Raw genomic sequence first — 16,220 nt, forward strand, 5'->3', positions numbered from 1 at the left:
GAGGTGCAGAGTATTGGAACTCCAAGGAACAAACCTTTTCTCTTTGAAAACATTTGGCTTTCCCATCCAGATTTCAACAGTGACATTGCCAAATGGTGGTCAGAAGATTTGAACATTCAGGGAACCATAATGTTCCTTCTTCAAAAAAGACTAAAACACATCAAGCTTAGGCTCAAGGAATGGAACAAGAAGGAACATGGCAATACTTTTGTAGCTAAAAAAGTAGTAGAGGGTAAAATGCAGGAACTCAACCAAGCCCTTATCATAGATGGCTTTGATGAAACTAGGAATGTTCATGTCACCAAATTCCATCAAGAATGGGGGGATTTATGCAAACAAGAGGAAATATTTTGGAGGCAAAAATCGAGGGTTCAATGGGTCAAAGAGGGAGAAAGAAATACTAGATTCTTCCATAGATCCACTATGGCGAACAGGGTTCACAACAGAATTTCAGTGATCAAGGATGAGAGAGGCATTCTCCACAACTCTCATGAAGAGATAGAAAAAGCTCTCATCAAGCACTTTCAAGGCATTGCCAAAGAAACTTGTTATGACAGAGAGAATTCCATCAGAAACTTCACAAGACACATTCCTAGGCTAGTGTCCAATGAGGACAATTTCAACCTCAACAAGCCAGTAACCGAAGATGAAGTTAGTGAAGTGCTCAAAGAAATTCAAAATGGTAAAGCACCTAGCCTAGATGGTTTCAACGTTGATTTCTTCAAGGCCTGCTGGAGTATTGTAAAATAGGATATTCTGAATGTGGTAGAAGATTCTAGGACGAATAAAACTATTCTGAAAGCTATGAACACTTCCTTCATTGCCCTTATCCCTAAGCAGGAGGCTGCTCAGACTCCTGAAAAGTTTATACCAATAGCTTTATGTAATGTGATCTACAAGATATTATCAAAAGAGGTGGGCAACAGACTCAAACCTCTCCTTCCTTCCCTGGTTTCTATGGAACAATCTGGATATGTGGAAGGAAGGAAAATTATCAACAATATCATTTAAGCACATGAGGTGGTTCATTCTCTGACTATCAACTAAAAGGCTGGTATGATCATGTAATTAGACATTGCTAAGGCCTATGATAAACTGAGTTGGAACTATATTAGGAAAATACTCATTGCTTTTGGGTTTGATCACAACTGGGTGAGATGGATCTTGGCCCTGGTCACCTCCTCCAGTTTCTCTATTCTAGACAATGGCTCTCCTTCTGAAACTTTTCTTCCCTCTAGGGGCCTTAGACAAGGGGACCCACTCTCTCCCTTTCTCTTCATCCTCGTGTTGGAAGGACTTGGTCAGTTTATCAAACATGCTAAAGAAGTCTGTAAGATCAAAGGTCTCCAACTTTCTAATACAGGACAGGCTTGGACGCATCAACAGTTTGTGGATGACACCATGCTGGAAGGAATCCCTATAGTCAAAGAAGCTCATGCATTCAAACAGATCCTAAATGAATTTGCCAAGGCTTCATGTATGGAAGTTAATCTCTCAAAATCCAAGATCGTTTTCTTCAATACTAATATAGCCATACAAAAGAACATTGCTAAAATTTTGGGTTTTCAAAGAGATTCTCTCCCCTCAAAATATTTGGGGATTCCACTAACTACTAAGCCTCTACACAAAAGCATCTGGGAGCTGGTGATCAATAAACTGCAAGACAAAATAAGAAAATGGACGATGAGGTCCTTAAACCTGGATGAGGTCCTTAAACCTGGCTAGCAGATTAGTGCTGACAAAGGCTATTCTACAATCAATCTCAATTTTTATGATTTCTACTCTCCCAGCTCCTAAAGGAGTCTTGTAGCTTTTCAGAAACATACAAAGAAAATTTCTTTGGGGAAAGGGGTAAGAAAAGAAAAAATTTCCCTTGGTAGACTGGGAAAAAATCTGTAAACCCAGAAATCATGGAGGCCTAGGATTGGATGATCCTGAAATTTTAAGCAAAGCTCTAGGAGCTAAATTATGGTGGCAATGGCTAAAAGAACCAAAGGCTCAGTGAGCCACAATTTGGAAAGAAAAATATGCTAGTTCATGGCCAAGTGAGGATCGTATAAGAATGGATGGTAATATCAAGGGATCACACATATGGAACAAGGCCTGGGACAATAGAGGTCTAGTCCAAGATAATGGCTTCTGGGAAATTAGAGAGGGAAACTTAGCTATGTTTTGGGAGGACATATGGCAACAGGAACCCATTCTTTTGAAAGAAGAATTGAAGGAGCTTAAGGCAGAGGCAGAGGCTAAAGGTTTAATCAAAGTTAAGGATTTCTGGGATCAAACCAACAATGCAGGAAAGTGGAGAAAATGGAGGAAATTTGATCTCAGGGATGACAAGCCTTTAAAAGAAAAAGATGAAATGATAATGCAAGAGTTAGATAGAAGAAAAATTCTAGCTTCAGAAGGGAATGACCGGCTAAGATGGGGCAATAACAATGAGGGCACCTTTAATCTTAAGGAGGCTAAAATAATTCTCCTTGGTTTGGCTTCCCAGGCTCTAGACAAAGCATGGCAAAGACTTTGGAGGCAACAAGGTTGGATGAAAATTAAACTCTTCATGTGGCTGGTGCAACATAGGAAGATTTTGACCTGGGACAATATTAGGAAAAGAGGTGTTTTGGGGCCTTCTAGGTGCAAACTATGTGAAGTGCAAGAGGAAACAATGGAGCATCTTCTCAACAACTGCTTCTTTTCCTCCAAGCTGTGGGATTCTTTCACCTCCATCTTCCAGCAGTCGGATAGGGACCAAGGAAGCATAATCAACACCCTAAACAAGTGGAGAAGCAATTTTGCGAATAACGAAGTTCTCAGTATTGCCTGGGCTCTAATGTCGAGCTTCATCATCTAGAACACTTGGAAGGAAAGGAATGACATGATTTTCAAGGAGAACTAAAACTGCCCCTTTACCATTTTTATCAGATCCTAACACAACTGCAAGAGACTGTGGGTTCTATTGTCCGAAATCTCCTTGAGAATCCTCCCTCGACTCCTGAGTGGAGGATTCTCTACCAGCTAAAATTACATGGTTTTATTCCTCAGAGCTTGGGCAGGAAGAATCTCTTTAGAGACTCTGAGCTTGATTTTTGGCAACCTCTCCCTAAGGGTTTTTTGAAGTTCAACATTGACGGAGCCTCAAAGGGCAACCCAGGCAGAGCAGGTCATGGCAGAGTTTTAAGGGATGAAAAAGGGAACACCCTGTTTATTTTCCATGGTCATCTTGGAAAGTCCACCCACAATTTGGTAGAAATTTTGGCTATGGAACATTGTTTAGAATTCTTGCTTGACACAATGTGATTGTTGAAGATGATTCTGAGTTAATCATTAACTCAGCCAAGAGAATCAGCTAGGGTATGGCACTGGAAAAGGTCTCAAAGAATTGGAGGCTCATCTAGATCTTTCAACGGATCTATAACCACCTTCTAGGCTTCCGTACAATAAATTTTAGACATGTTCAAAGATCGACCAATAAGCTGGGGGATCTCCTAGCTAATCAAGGAGTGAATTGCGTAGAGGAAAAGTTTGCAACAAAATGGCAAGAGCTACATCAACTCAGTCTCAAGGTGAAATGCCATGATCAGGCCGAGGAAGATTGGTTGTTGTTTAGAAGCAGGACCATGGAGGGCAGCACAGATAACTCAGAAGCGATATGAGCAGAGGAGTGTACATTTTTGGTTTTACAACGAAGAGTGAGCTTTGGCGGTTTAATGTTCAGAGAAGGAAGCTCAATCAGGGCTTTAGTGGTGGCAAAGTGGGTGGCTTCTCTCTGAGGGTTTCAAATAGGATGGTAGAGGCCTTTTCTCACAATGTCACTGGTAGAGCTAGTTTGTCAGACAGTCGGGAGCAGGGTGCTCATGGCACCCCCGACTTACATAATCTTTCACCTCTGAGAGGTTTTCCGTATCCTGAGTGGTTTTTGGAGTGATCACAAGCCCTGGGAGCGGGAAGCGGTTTTACCATTTTTGCAGCGATCCCATTCAGTGATTAACACGTGGCCCGGGGACCGTTTGGAAAACCGCCATGATCGCACATTAAATAGCGGCATGTGGGGTGGTGTGATTTTCTTTTCCGCCATTGGATCTGTTGATTGAGATCAATGGTTGGGTTTTTTTAGGCTTTTCTATTGGGCCGGGGTGTTAAGTTCGGTTAGCCGTTCCTGGTCAGATGTTCATATCCGAAGTTGGTTTAAGAGGTAGTTTAGATCATGTTTTTTTTGGCATATTTAGAGAGGGCTGTTGTGGACAACTATTTGTTAAGCTTTTGGCTTAACATTTTGGGTCAGTCCTCTTTCGAGTCTTTCGTCCATTAGTTTTGGATTATAAGTTCGTACCATTGGTAGACAGCACCTTGGTTTTGTGTCCACTCTGTGAGTGAGTGGTTGTAATATATGTAATTTATTTTTGAATTAATGTTATAGAAGGTTCGTCTCTTGCACCAACAAAAAAAATAATTAGACATTTTCCTTTTAATTTATAAATAACAATAAGAGGATTTTTATTTCTTAATTATGATTTTTTCATTAAGATTATATATATATATATATATATATATAATTCTAAAATATTCTAAAAATTAGAAGTATTAATGAAGATTTCCAGAATATTTTAGAACCAGTAATTCAATTGAATGGTATTTAAATTTGCTTTCTAATTTATCTTACACGAGAAGTTGTTGCAAATTCTAGAGTATTCTAGAAATATATAGGGTATAAGCTAAGATTTTCAAAATATTTTAGAATGTGTAATAACTTTAACTTATAATTGTTTTTGGGATAGTAAAATCCTTATCATTTCTTAATTTATAATGGTTTTCAGGTTCAAGACAATAAAACATTTTTTCATTTTTGTTTCAAATACTAGAATATTCTAGAAATTATAGAACATTAGTGAAAATAATCATATTATTTCAGAATCCAATTAAAATGGTGTTTAATGGTGTGTAATAATTAATGTACACTAATCCATTGCAGAGTCTAAAATACTCTGGAAATCTATAGGATATAAGCCAATATTTTCAAAATGTTTCAAAATATGCAATCAAAATGACAATTGAGAATGTGCAATCACTTTAAAATGACAATTCCATAATCAAAGGTATATGTGTTAATTTATAATTAATTTTGGAACAATAAAAGCTTTTCCATTTCTTAATTTATGATTGTTTTCAAAACAATAAAAAAAATTCCCATTTTCATTTCAAATTCTAGAAATTATTGAAACTTTAATAAAGATTTCCCCATCTATAATCTTGCTAAAATGGTTTTTAAAGTTGTGTGGGCACACTAATACAATATTTTGGAAATTTATAGGAAATGAGCTAATATTTTCAAAAATATTTTAGAATGTGCAAGCATTTTACCAATTTATAATTGTTTCAAATATTCATAAAAATATATTTTAGATGACACATAAAAAACAACTTCGTAGAATAATTAAAAAATGTAAAATTGAAATAAATCATTACATATTTTAGTTTTAGAAATCTAATTAGACATGATTTTGTCTCCAGAAATCTAGTAAACATACGTGATAAATTTTTAGGATATTCCAAAACCTATAATTGAACTAAGTGATTTCAGATTTTAAAACATTTTAGACATGTAAAGGACAATTTTTCAAAATATTACAAAGCCAAACAATGTTAAAAGACTTGTATTTCGAGTAACCTTAAAAGTAAACTTGTAATACCAATAAAATTTCTAGAGTGTTAACTAGAATTAAGTTTTCTGGCTAATTAATTTACTCTGTGATTGTCTCAATTGGACGATTCGATGGTGTGTTGATTGTTTCAAAAAGTGAATCATTCTCCCGAGGTGGTATCATGCTCAGAGCTGAAGGCCTCGTTCTCCACAGCATCGAACAAAAATTAGCAATGCAAATTTCATGTTTAATATAGTATAAGTTAGATGTGAATTTACTTTCTTTTATAAAAGATCAAGAAAGCTATGCTTAGTAGCTAACACCACAGACTAGGACATGTTTGTCAATTCCACAACAACTACCAAATCTCTTTTAGTGTTGGAGTTCTTTTCTCAATAGCTTTGTCTTTACTGTTCTTCAAGTGATGAAGTTCGTCATACTTTTTTACTATCTACACAAAGAACAAAATCGACCAACTTCATATCAAATACTAAAATATAAATTTGTTCCTTTTAATACACTCATAAATACAATGAAAACTTACTATATTAAACAATCTTTAATAGGTCCAGAACCCACAAATAAAAAAATACTATCTACACAAAGAACAAAATCGACCAACTTCATATCAACTACTGAAATATAAATTAGTTCATTTTAAGACACTCGGAAATACAATGAAATCTTAGTATATTAAACAATCTTTAATAAGTCCAGAACCCACAAATAAAAAAGTATACTCTGTGACTATGAAACCAAATCAACATAAAATTGTTAACAATGTCAATATAAAACCCTCATCAATATGGAACTAGAATTTGTAAGAGAATTAGGTTCATTATATTATAATCTTAAGACTCTTTAGGTTGACAAGAAGAGTACCTAAAGAAAAGATAACATAGAACAACATATTCTCAAGAAAAAATCTTCATGCATCTTTAACTTCAACATAATCCTCATGATTTATAAGGCTCAAGGAATTGTTGATATCTTTTTGTCTTTCTTTTTTTTTTATCGATAATACTACTCTAAGAAATTATATTATGTACATGGAGAAATTACAATCAGTGAAACGAGTTTTCCAGACCAGCGACAGCACTGTGACATTGCAGCCAACAGTGGCTTGCATTGAGCTCTGGGTACCCAGAACCTCCTCCAAAAAGCCAGAGTTTAAACATAGACATAGCCCACACAGGGGTTGAGACGCAAAAACAATACCCACGCTGGGGCAGAGACCCAAAAAACATTACCCACGCAGGGGCAGAGACCCGAAAAACATCACCCACGCAGGGGCAGAGACCCGGAAAACATTACCCACGCAGGGGCGACCCTGCACCTTAGCAAATTTCCTTATTAATCTAGATGGTGAAATGTAAAACACCGCAGGCTCGAAAAAGAAAACAGAGCAGGCCCGTTCGACCCAGCCAAAGACCCGGTGACCAAACCAAACATAAGCAGACGACCAGACAAAGACCAAGCGACCAAGACCGTGGACATCAAAATCTGACCTGAACGGCGAGCGGGTGATGCAACTATGCGTCTGGCTCCAAGTCGTCCAGGTCCAAGTCGTCCGGGTCCATCTCCACAATCGGGTACCCGAAGCCAAAGGGAACGTCCAGGTCCTCGTTCGCGGCCTCTTTGGATGATGATGCCCCCTGCGCCATAGTCTGGAGAGGCTCCTTCCCTTTTGTATCTTCCACCTGAACCTTGTCTTGGTCCCTCGAATTCGCAGAGAGTAATTCATGCTTGTTTGCCCCTTCAAGGTCCATCGCTTCATCTCTGACAAAGAGGATGGAAACGTGGACATTGAAATTGGCCATCTTGAATACCGCAGTGCCGAATGCTGGGCTTCGAGGCTGCCTTGGCGGTTTCTCATCCGGATTGTATGTATCCATGAATTGAGAAACTTGCAGATGGGGAATTCCTGCCCGTCGTAGACTACAACAGCAGCAACATTGATGCTGCCCTTCTGCCATTGCGGGGGGGCGAGAAGGTGCCCCGCGTCCAGGTCCCCTTCGACATGGCTGTCTTTCTCTAGTTCTTGCCATGTGAACAGAGAAGCTGCCCACACTACAAACCCAATAACAAATCTCCAGAAGCGTCCAAGCACAGAGAATGTTCCCACTCTTCTGCAGAACCAGAACTCGCCGAGAATGTCGCTGCAACATTCTGGCTCCATACTTAACCTCCTCTGCCTTCCCTCGGCACCAGAGCGCCATGAATGCTCTTCTCTCCCCTCTGCTACCAACATTAATGGACATTAAGGATTCTTGGGGCAGAGGCTTATGTTATTTAAGCCTCCGTCCTCTTCACGTGGCTCCGTCCTCTCGGCAAATGGCATCGTCCTCTCAGCATGTGGCACCATGCCCTCCGCCACCACATCACCCGCATCCGGGGGATATCTTTTTGTCTTTCAACTTATTAAAGAAAAAATATTTAATGCTATATGCTATTCCATTTCCAAATTTCATTAACATATAGTGCAATTGCTAACTAAATTAAAATTGAATACTTTATCCGTCTAATATTATTATCATAATAATAAATAATTAAATAAAATTAGGAAAAAATATTTTTAAAAATACATACCACCTATGCACAAAATACATCAAAAAGAAAATTGTAGCTAACAATATTTTGTTTGTGGTTAAAAAAGAGACACAACGTTACGAGATGATACTTATACATATATATTCTCGTTACACATTACAAGATTTCTCATTTTGGACCTACGAGTTTGGTTTAGACAATTTCTCATTCTGGATCTACGAGTTTGGTTTAGTTATCATGGAGAGTGGATTTGACGTAGAAATAAATGCAAAAGTTGAGGAGATTATCAATATATTACACCTCCCTTACGACAATTGTTTCCCAGATTATAATGAAGTGATTAATGAATACACCCAAAACATTGAAATAACTTCACGACTTCAATCAGAATTCAATTTGAAAGTTCAGGAAATAACCAAAAATATAGAGTTTTTTAGGGAAATACTAGAGAAATCCTCGTATTTTGAGGAAATTATGAGACAGATGAATAGCCCAGAGATGGTGGATCGAATAGAAAGGGTGATCCGCACAGACCCTCATCATTCACAGTTAGAACTGGTTGTCTACGGCATTGGAAGGTTGACTCCTACGAGGGAAACCCCGGATGTGGGGTTGAAAATCGAGGACGTGGAGCCCTGTCAAATGCAGTTAGCTTTTGCCCTTTTATTGAGAGATAAATTTCCATGGGTAAATAATGATATATTGTTGTACGATCCAATTCTGTCGCCACTAGAACGAAGAGTCATAAGCGAATTTAACTGCACAATTCCTCTGGTTAATGAAGGTGGGAGACGAACAGTGGACAGACCCACGCTATTTTTCATGCCTCACTGCGGAACTGAGCTCTATGATAGTGTATTGGATGCGAATTGGACGCCTGACAATTTTAGTAAGATTATCATATTGGGCAACAATTTCGACACGTACTGTCACAAAGAATTGGAATCCTGGGGCAGTAAAAAAGTTAAGGCCCTTAGAATCAGAGATCATGTAAGGCATGAAATTCCACTGCCCGTAGTAACTATGGGAAATGCTTGTCCTGCTGCTCCTCACGCCTTCTCAGATGAACCAGACACAGTAAGCCCCCTTCATGTTGCTGAAGTCTTTTGGTATGCATTCTCACAGTTAAGTTGGAAGTTCTTTGCATGGGATGGTTCATTGGATAATCTGAACATTGATCTTTAGTATGAGGATTAATAATTTAAATAAACAATAGTATTTTTTTTAAGCCATATGAAGCAGTTCGGTTTACTTCACAAAATTATATTTCAACTTCGTTAATTATATATATATATATATATATCCTCTTTCGTTTTCAAGGAATGCAAATTTTTTAAACTCTAAACTCCAAAATTAGTGAATATATTGGGCATCATTATCATTTGACTAAATTTCTTGCAGTATTTCATTTAATTTGGTTTACTTATTTTGGAATAAGTTAATATTTGAGTTGACAAAAGTTAATACATATTTATTACTAAATTTATTTATTTTTAATTAAATGAAAAATTTATTTTAAATATTAAAAATTAATTAATTATATTTGGATTTTATTCTACAATTTATTATAAAGAAAATGTGTGATTCTATCAATGGTAAATGTAAAGTTGACATATATTTCTTAAACAAAAAAATAAAATAATAATTGATATAATATAAAACAAAAATGATATATATATATGCGTATATATAATTTTAATTTAAATTAAAATTATTATAAAACATTAATAATTCCAAACTTATTAACATTAAATTTGTTCTTAATATTACAAATAATCCGCTATTATAAAATATAATATTTTATATCCATATAACCTAATATAATTTGTTATACATTAACTCATTTACTTTGATATCCATTTCTCTAAAATCCAACCCCACTTACCAAGCTTGTGCGTAAGCTGGGAGATATATTATTTATAGGAGTTGTCAATCCGGTCGAAGAAATTGAGGTTAAATCTTGATTTGTTGCAGTTAAAATGGTTTTTAACTGCATATTTGGATTCAGCACCCTGAAAAACCCCTGAGACACTTTCATTGTGCAGAAACTAGCTATCAAATTTGCGATTCCAAAAAATTCCTGCCGGATTTCGACCGAAAAACCCGCCGAAAAAACTTTCAAAAAGTCGCGTACAATTCATATGAACATTGTATTCAAGAGTCCCTTCACCATACCAATTATTTGTTTTTGAGTCATTATTTCCTTCTATACCTTATGCATTGAAAGGATTTTCCAAACGCCACGTCTCGATTAATGGAGTCCATGTGAGTTTTAAGACATTTGTTGTTACAACATTAATAGTCATTATCAACCTATCTTCTTCCTTGAGAAAAGGATCATGACCACTAAAATGGGTTGATTTCCGAATCAGAGGGTTTGCATGTGTTTTGGGATGACTCAACTAAGACAACGAAGGGCACTATTCTTCATTTGATTCACAAGCATACATCAACAATGTTGTTCAAACCACTGGTTTAGACATTCGTTGTGCAGAGATTTCAGATAACTTGGCCATGGATTTTGATAGGTCTTTGTACAACGAAGGATTTTTACAGCTTACTCTCAACACAATGATGCAGCCAATGGACGATGTAATCCAGAGGCTGAACACATAGGAGGACAATCAAATTTCCCACATCATTGTAAATTCGTTTCTTCCATGGATGGTGCTCATTGCCAAGAAATTCAACGTTCCTCTCATCTCGTTGTGGACTCTATCCGTTTGCATCGTATATAATATATTATCACTTAGATATGCTCATTTCCAAAGGCCATTTCCCCTCTAAAACCCATGGTAAGACTCAATCCTAAATACTTTCAGTAGACTGCCATTAAACCCCGTTTCTTTGGTTTATATTTAATTTTTTAAATATGGTTTACCCTGATAGTATGGTATAACAATATCTACCTGTTATTTCAAGGAATCAAGATAATTTCTACTTGTTATTTCAAGATAGATAATCCATCATTTACTTGTTATTTTAAGAAATTAAGATAAATTATCACTTTATAGACAAACCATCCCAACCAGACAACCTACACTCCATTAAATTCCATTTCTATATTTTAGTTTCATTCTCTGTTCACATATAAATCAATTTTTTTAATGTTGGTTTTCTATTAACAAACTTTCACTGAATCGAATTATCAACAACAACATAACAACAACATGAGACAACGAATACTATTTTTTTTCAACAAAAAATGAAAACTATTTTATTTAAGTTCGAAAATCCCAACTCCTAGTTACTCCATTCCTGTTCAATTTCTTTTATATTATAATTCCTCAAGCAAAGACGACCTGAAACGCTAAACACTAAATGCCAATATTACCTGAAATGCTAAACTCCAATATTACCTGAAACGCTAAGCTGTTTTAGCACGACTCTAATGGTTTTGAACAGTGCCCACATAGCTATCCATGAAAAATAAGTCATATTTTGCCAATTAAAAATTACCTGAAATGCTAAATGCTAAACACTAAACGCTAAAAGGCATGCAGCAGGATGGATTTCCCCGCTACCATCAACACTTTTATGTTAGAGCTGGAAGGGGTCATTTTATCATCCGAAATAGCTCTTCACATCTAAAATGATAAAAAAGAATCCTAATCAGCACAGAATATCTATCTAATCAGCCAATGGACTCGCTGTTATTGCTAGTATTTCCGTCAATATAACGGTCACACTCTCAGACACTTCTCGGTCTTCTATTTAATGGACAGACAACAACTTCTTTTCTCGGAAGAATGTAATTAAGATTCGACGGACATTTCTAGATTCAACGAACATTAACAAAGTTTATTGATTAGCAAGAATATGAAAATCGGGCATCCCGTTTCTCGCTGAAACGGGATGCCCGATTTTCATATTCTTCATCAAACTTTTTGTGATCTGAAAGGGTGTCATGTAACTCGCTGTCCGCATGGGTATTGGCATGTTAGCCATATGGCAGTCTCACATCTGCTAAAAAAACACGAAAACACCTTCACCTGCTGCTAAAAACACAAAACAATACAAAAACAATTCCTCATGCTAAGATATTAACTCTCTGCCTGGATCAACTCATTCTCCTCAGTGCAGTGCACCAGAATACATTCAGCTCATTTTCCTGAGCACACAAGAATACCTTAGGTTGAGTGCACCAGAATACCTTCAACATTCAGCTCATTCTGCGTAGCGTAGGCTTCACAAGCGATTATGATCATAAACGGAAACAAATAAAGTATGTGTTCTGGAGACATGCATAAGAATGATGTTTTCCTTATCTATATGCCTCTTTGCACTCTGGAGATGCATGAAGTGTTCCATATCTGCGATGCATGAAGTGTTCCGTATCTAGATGTCTCTTCACAATCTAAAGAATTTTGAAGGGTGCCATATCCCTATGCCTCTTCGCAATATGGAGGATATTGAATTCTTCCATATCTGCATGCCTCTTGGCAATCTGGAGAAGCTTGAGGTCTAGCATATTTGTATGCCGCTTCACAATCTGGAGAAGCTTGAAGTTTGTCATATTTGTATGCCTCTTCACAATTTGGAGAAAATTGAAGTCTACCATATTTGAAAGCCCATATGAAGGTACTGCATATGAGAGCTGTGGAATAATATAATATAATTGAACATTTCTATGAGCAATGTTGTTATAAAATTATTTATTTCAAATTTCAAGAATATTCCTAAATCCCTGCGTATCAAATTTTGGAAAATGCTTTAAATCCGCAATTTAAAACAAATCCCATTCTCTGTTAATTCTAAATTCTTTAAATTGATTTTTAGTCTTCACTAGCAAATACCCACAATTTCAACAAAAATGCCATTCATTGTTCCTTCCAAATTGTTTAAATTGTTTTTTTGTCTTCATTAGGGAAACCCATCTAAACTCAGAATCAGATCATTTTGTGTACTTGTGCATATGATATAACATGGGTTTATATGATGGTAATTCTAAAGTTTGCGTATCATTTGCGTTCATTTTGATAACATTTTGAAATCCAAATTCAGCTACCAAGATTACATTAATGTTAATAACATAGTGGTTACCTCCACTTGGTACTTTGTACTTGTAATTAGATGTTTTGGTTTTCAATTTAGTTTGTACAATCGCCGGTAGCATATTGATATTGTAATGTTGTGGTTTCATTGCCAGCTTTAACCATAATGAATTTTGTTGCCTAATGGTAACATTCTCAAAATTATAGACAGCAGAACCATGAACCTGCTCAAGGTAATTTCATTCTTATTCTGTCACACTTAATTGAGTTTATAGAGGGGTTTTTGCGTTTGCAGAATGAATAAGTCATGCCCAGGATTTTAGTGTTTTATTATACTTACATGAGATAAGAAATCATTGAGATTTATCCTTCAATACTTATTGTAGATCCATACATGGAATAAAAATCCATTGTGATTTGCGTAAGTCTGATGACTACCTGATTGGATTTGGCTTACTAATGTTGTCTCCGTCGTGGTTGCTTCGTCATTGCCATGGTTGTTTGCTCTGTTTTTCATTACTTATTGTAGATCCATATATGGAATAAAAATCCATTGTGATTTGCGTAAGTCTGATGACTACCTGATTGGATTTGGCTTACTAATGTTGTCTCCGTCGTGGTTGCTTTGTCATTGCCATGGTTGTTTGCTCTGTTTTTCATCTTGTAGGGAAAATATAGAACAATATTGTATCTATCTAGAAACTGTACACAAATTATAACCAAGACAATGCTTCAGAATATCAGAATGGGAAAAGATGGTAAACATCCAATTAATATCAAACCAACTTATAGTATTCAAATTTCCTCAACAGAAAACATAACAGATTGTGTAAAAGTAGCCGTAAGCCCAGACAACGAATTCAATAACACCTCTGTGGAGAAATACGAATAAATTCAATCAGTATCACAAATTTAAATTCTTTTAATAATGGATTTTGCAGGCATCCACAACTTTTACATGTAAAGGATTATTTGAATGCTAAAATACATTGAATTGTCTAAAAGAATAGATGTGATTTATGTTTTAAATTCGCCATACCTTCGATTTCATCAGTGAGTCATCGGCAAGCCCAACCACGATTTCTCTCTGAATTTGAACAAGCCCAAACCGCTGCACAGACCCGAAGCAGTGAGGGAGAAAAGGTAGTGTCGGCAATAATGAAGTTCCATTAAGATTAAACCTCTTCACGTAGACTTGACCTTGTCTTCAAACCTTGGCAATGGTCGTTAGCATTAGTGATGAGGATTTTCAAGCTGGATTATATTTAGGACCATAAAATCCATAAGCGGCACTGACAATGTAGAAGAGACTGCATATCAAATTATTTTTCTTTTTAAAGCCGATGGCATTCTAAGAATAATGGTAGCCCATAATTACATATTGTTTACTCTGCCTTTTGTTTATTTCGTTTTGTTAACAATAAGATTGTATATTAATAAATATAATTGGACATATGGGAATTACACGAGTTTCTCAACTTTGGTAAGGACTACCGCTATGATAGTGGCTCCCTGGTTTCTCCTCACTTTCTCTTGAATTTTTCAATTCATCCTATGACTATGGACAATCACTTGGGAGCATATATAAATCATCTACATAGTGTGTCGATGCACTTTTACCGAGATTCGATGAGATAGTTACTCCCATGGTCATCCAATCTTAGTAAAAGTGCATAGCGAGACTATGTAGATGATTTATCTACCCTAAGTGATTGTCCATAGTCATTAGATGAATTGAAAAATTCAAGAGAAAGTGAGGAGAAATAAGTAAATGATTTATGTTTTATTCATTTCACCCAACTCAAGGAGAGATTCCTCTATTCTTTCCGACTCTATAATTTCCGTTTCCAGAACAAATAAAAATACTTTTTCTTTTTCCAACTCTATAATTTCCGTTTCCAAAAGAGATAGAAAACTTTTTCTTTTAAATTATTGAAATATTTGTTCTTTTAATTAACATAACTCAATTCTTAATTATGCATTAATAAAGTAACTAATATATATACACTGGCTTTCCAACCACATTCATTGTTATTTCCTAGATTCATAGCTTAAAAGTTTAAATGTAGTGAAAAACATAAAATTAAAATCAGTGACTAATAATCCACCTAGCTTGCGGTGTTACAATACTACAAGTACTTCACTGACATTATTGTACACCTTGATCCATGATATGATAAGAGTGTCTTTTTCATGATACCATCTAAATTGCAATGTATTTAATCTGGAGAATATGATCATGATATGATGAAGTGTATTTATCATGATACAATCTAAATTGTAATGTATTTAATTTGGAAAATATGATCATGATAGGATAGAGTGTATTGTTTTTTATTTTGAAAATATAATTTTTAAATATTTATAAATTTATTTTAATTTAAAATTTATTTAGATTATACATTGTTTTATATTGATCAACTTGCTCAGATTTAATATTTTTATACAAACCCAATTGGATATACTAATGGGTTTCATCATAATAGGAAAAAGTGTATTGTTTTTTATTTTGAAAATATAATTTTTAAATATTTTTATATTTATTTTGTTAACTAGTTTTAAATTTTTTTTTTTTAATTTAATTCTATTTTTCTGGTTTTGAAAATACAATTTATAAATCTATTTAGACTAATGTTGATTTTTTCTAATTCCATAATAAAAAATTTGTTTGTTAATTCATAAATGACAATAAAAATCTTTCTATTTCTTATTTTATAATTGTTTTCAAGAGAATAAAAAAATTTCTATTTTTAAATTTATAATTCTTTTAAAAAAAATCTTTTAATTTTTGTTTCAAATTCTAAAATATTTTAAAAATTATAGAACATTAATGAAAATTTATGTCACACACCCAAACTTAAAATAACCCATAGTTAAAAAATAATAATAAAAATATTTACTCTATGAATATAACCCTACCCTTGAATAATTACCAAGTACTGATATCATAAGACAATTCGAAATTTAAAATTGATGTATAAACTTTTCTATAGTTTGCACTTTACAATAATTACATCTCTGTTTAAATGTTAGCGCC

General features: G+C 35.1%; 1 protein-coding gene across 1 annotated transcript; it reads left to right on the forward strand.

Moving 5' to 3' along the window:
• Positions 1-8,426: 8,426 nt before the first annotated feature.
• LOC149183815 (protein SENSITIVITY TO RED LIGHT REDUCED 1-like) lies at positions 8,427-9,374 on the forward strand. Its single transcript, XM_089415097.1, has one exon. The coding sequence runs from the start codon at positions 8,427-8,429 to the stop codon at positions 9,372-9,374; it is 948 nt and encodes a 315-aa protein (XP_089271223.1).
• The last annotated feature ends 6,846 nt before the right edge of the window (positions 9,375-16,220 follow it).

The sequence above is a fragment of the Pinus tabuliformis genome, chromosome 3_2 (genome assembly GCF_031772625.1).
Source record: "Pinus tabuliformis cultivar Carrire ecotype Pingquan chromosome 3_2, CPIR1, whole genome shotgun sequence".
Lineage (NCBI taxonomy): Eukaryota > Viridiplantae > Streptophyta > Pinopsida > Pinales > Pinaceae > Pinus > Pinus tabuliformis.

What these genes read in the sequence shown, in the direction of transcription:
- LOC149183815 (XM_089415097.1), top strand. Translation starts at nt 8,427, where the DNA reads ATGGAGAGTGGATTTGACGTAGAAATAAATGCAAAAGTTGAGGAGATT.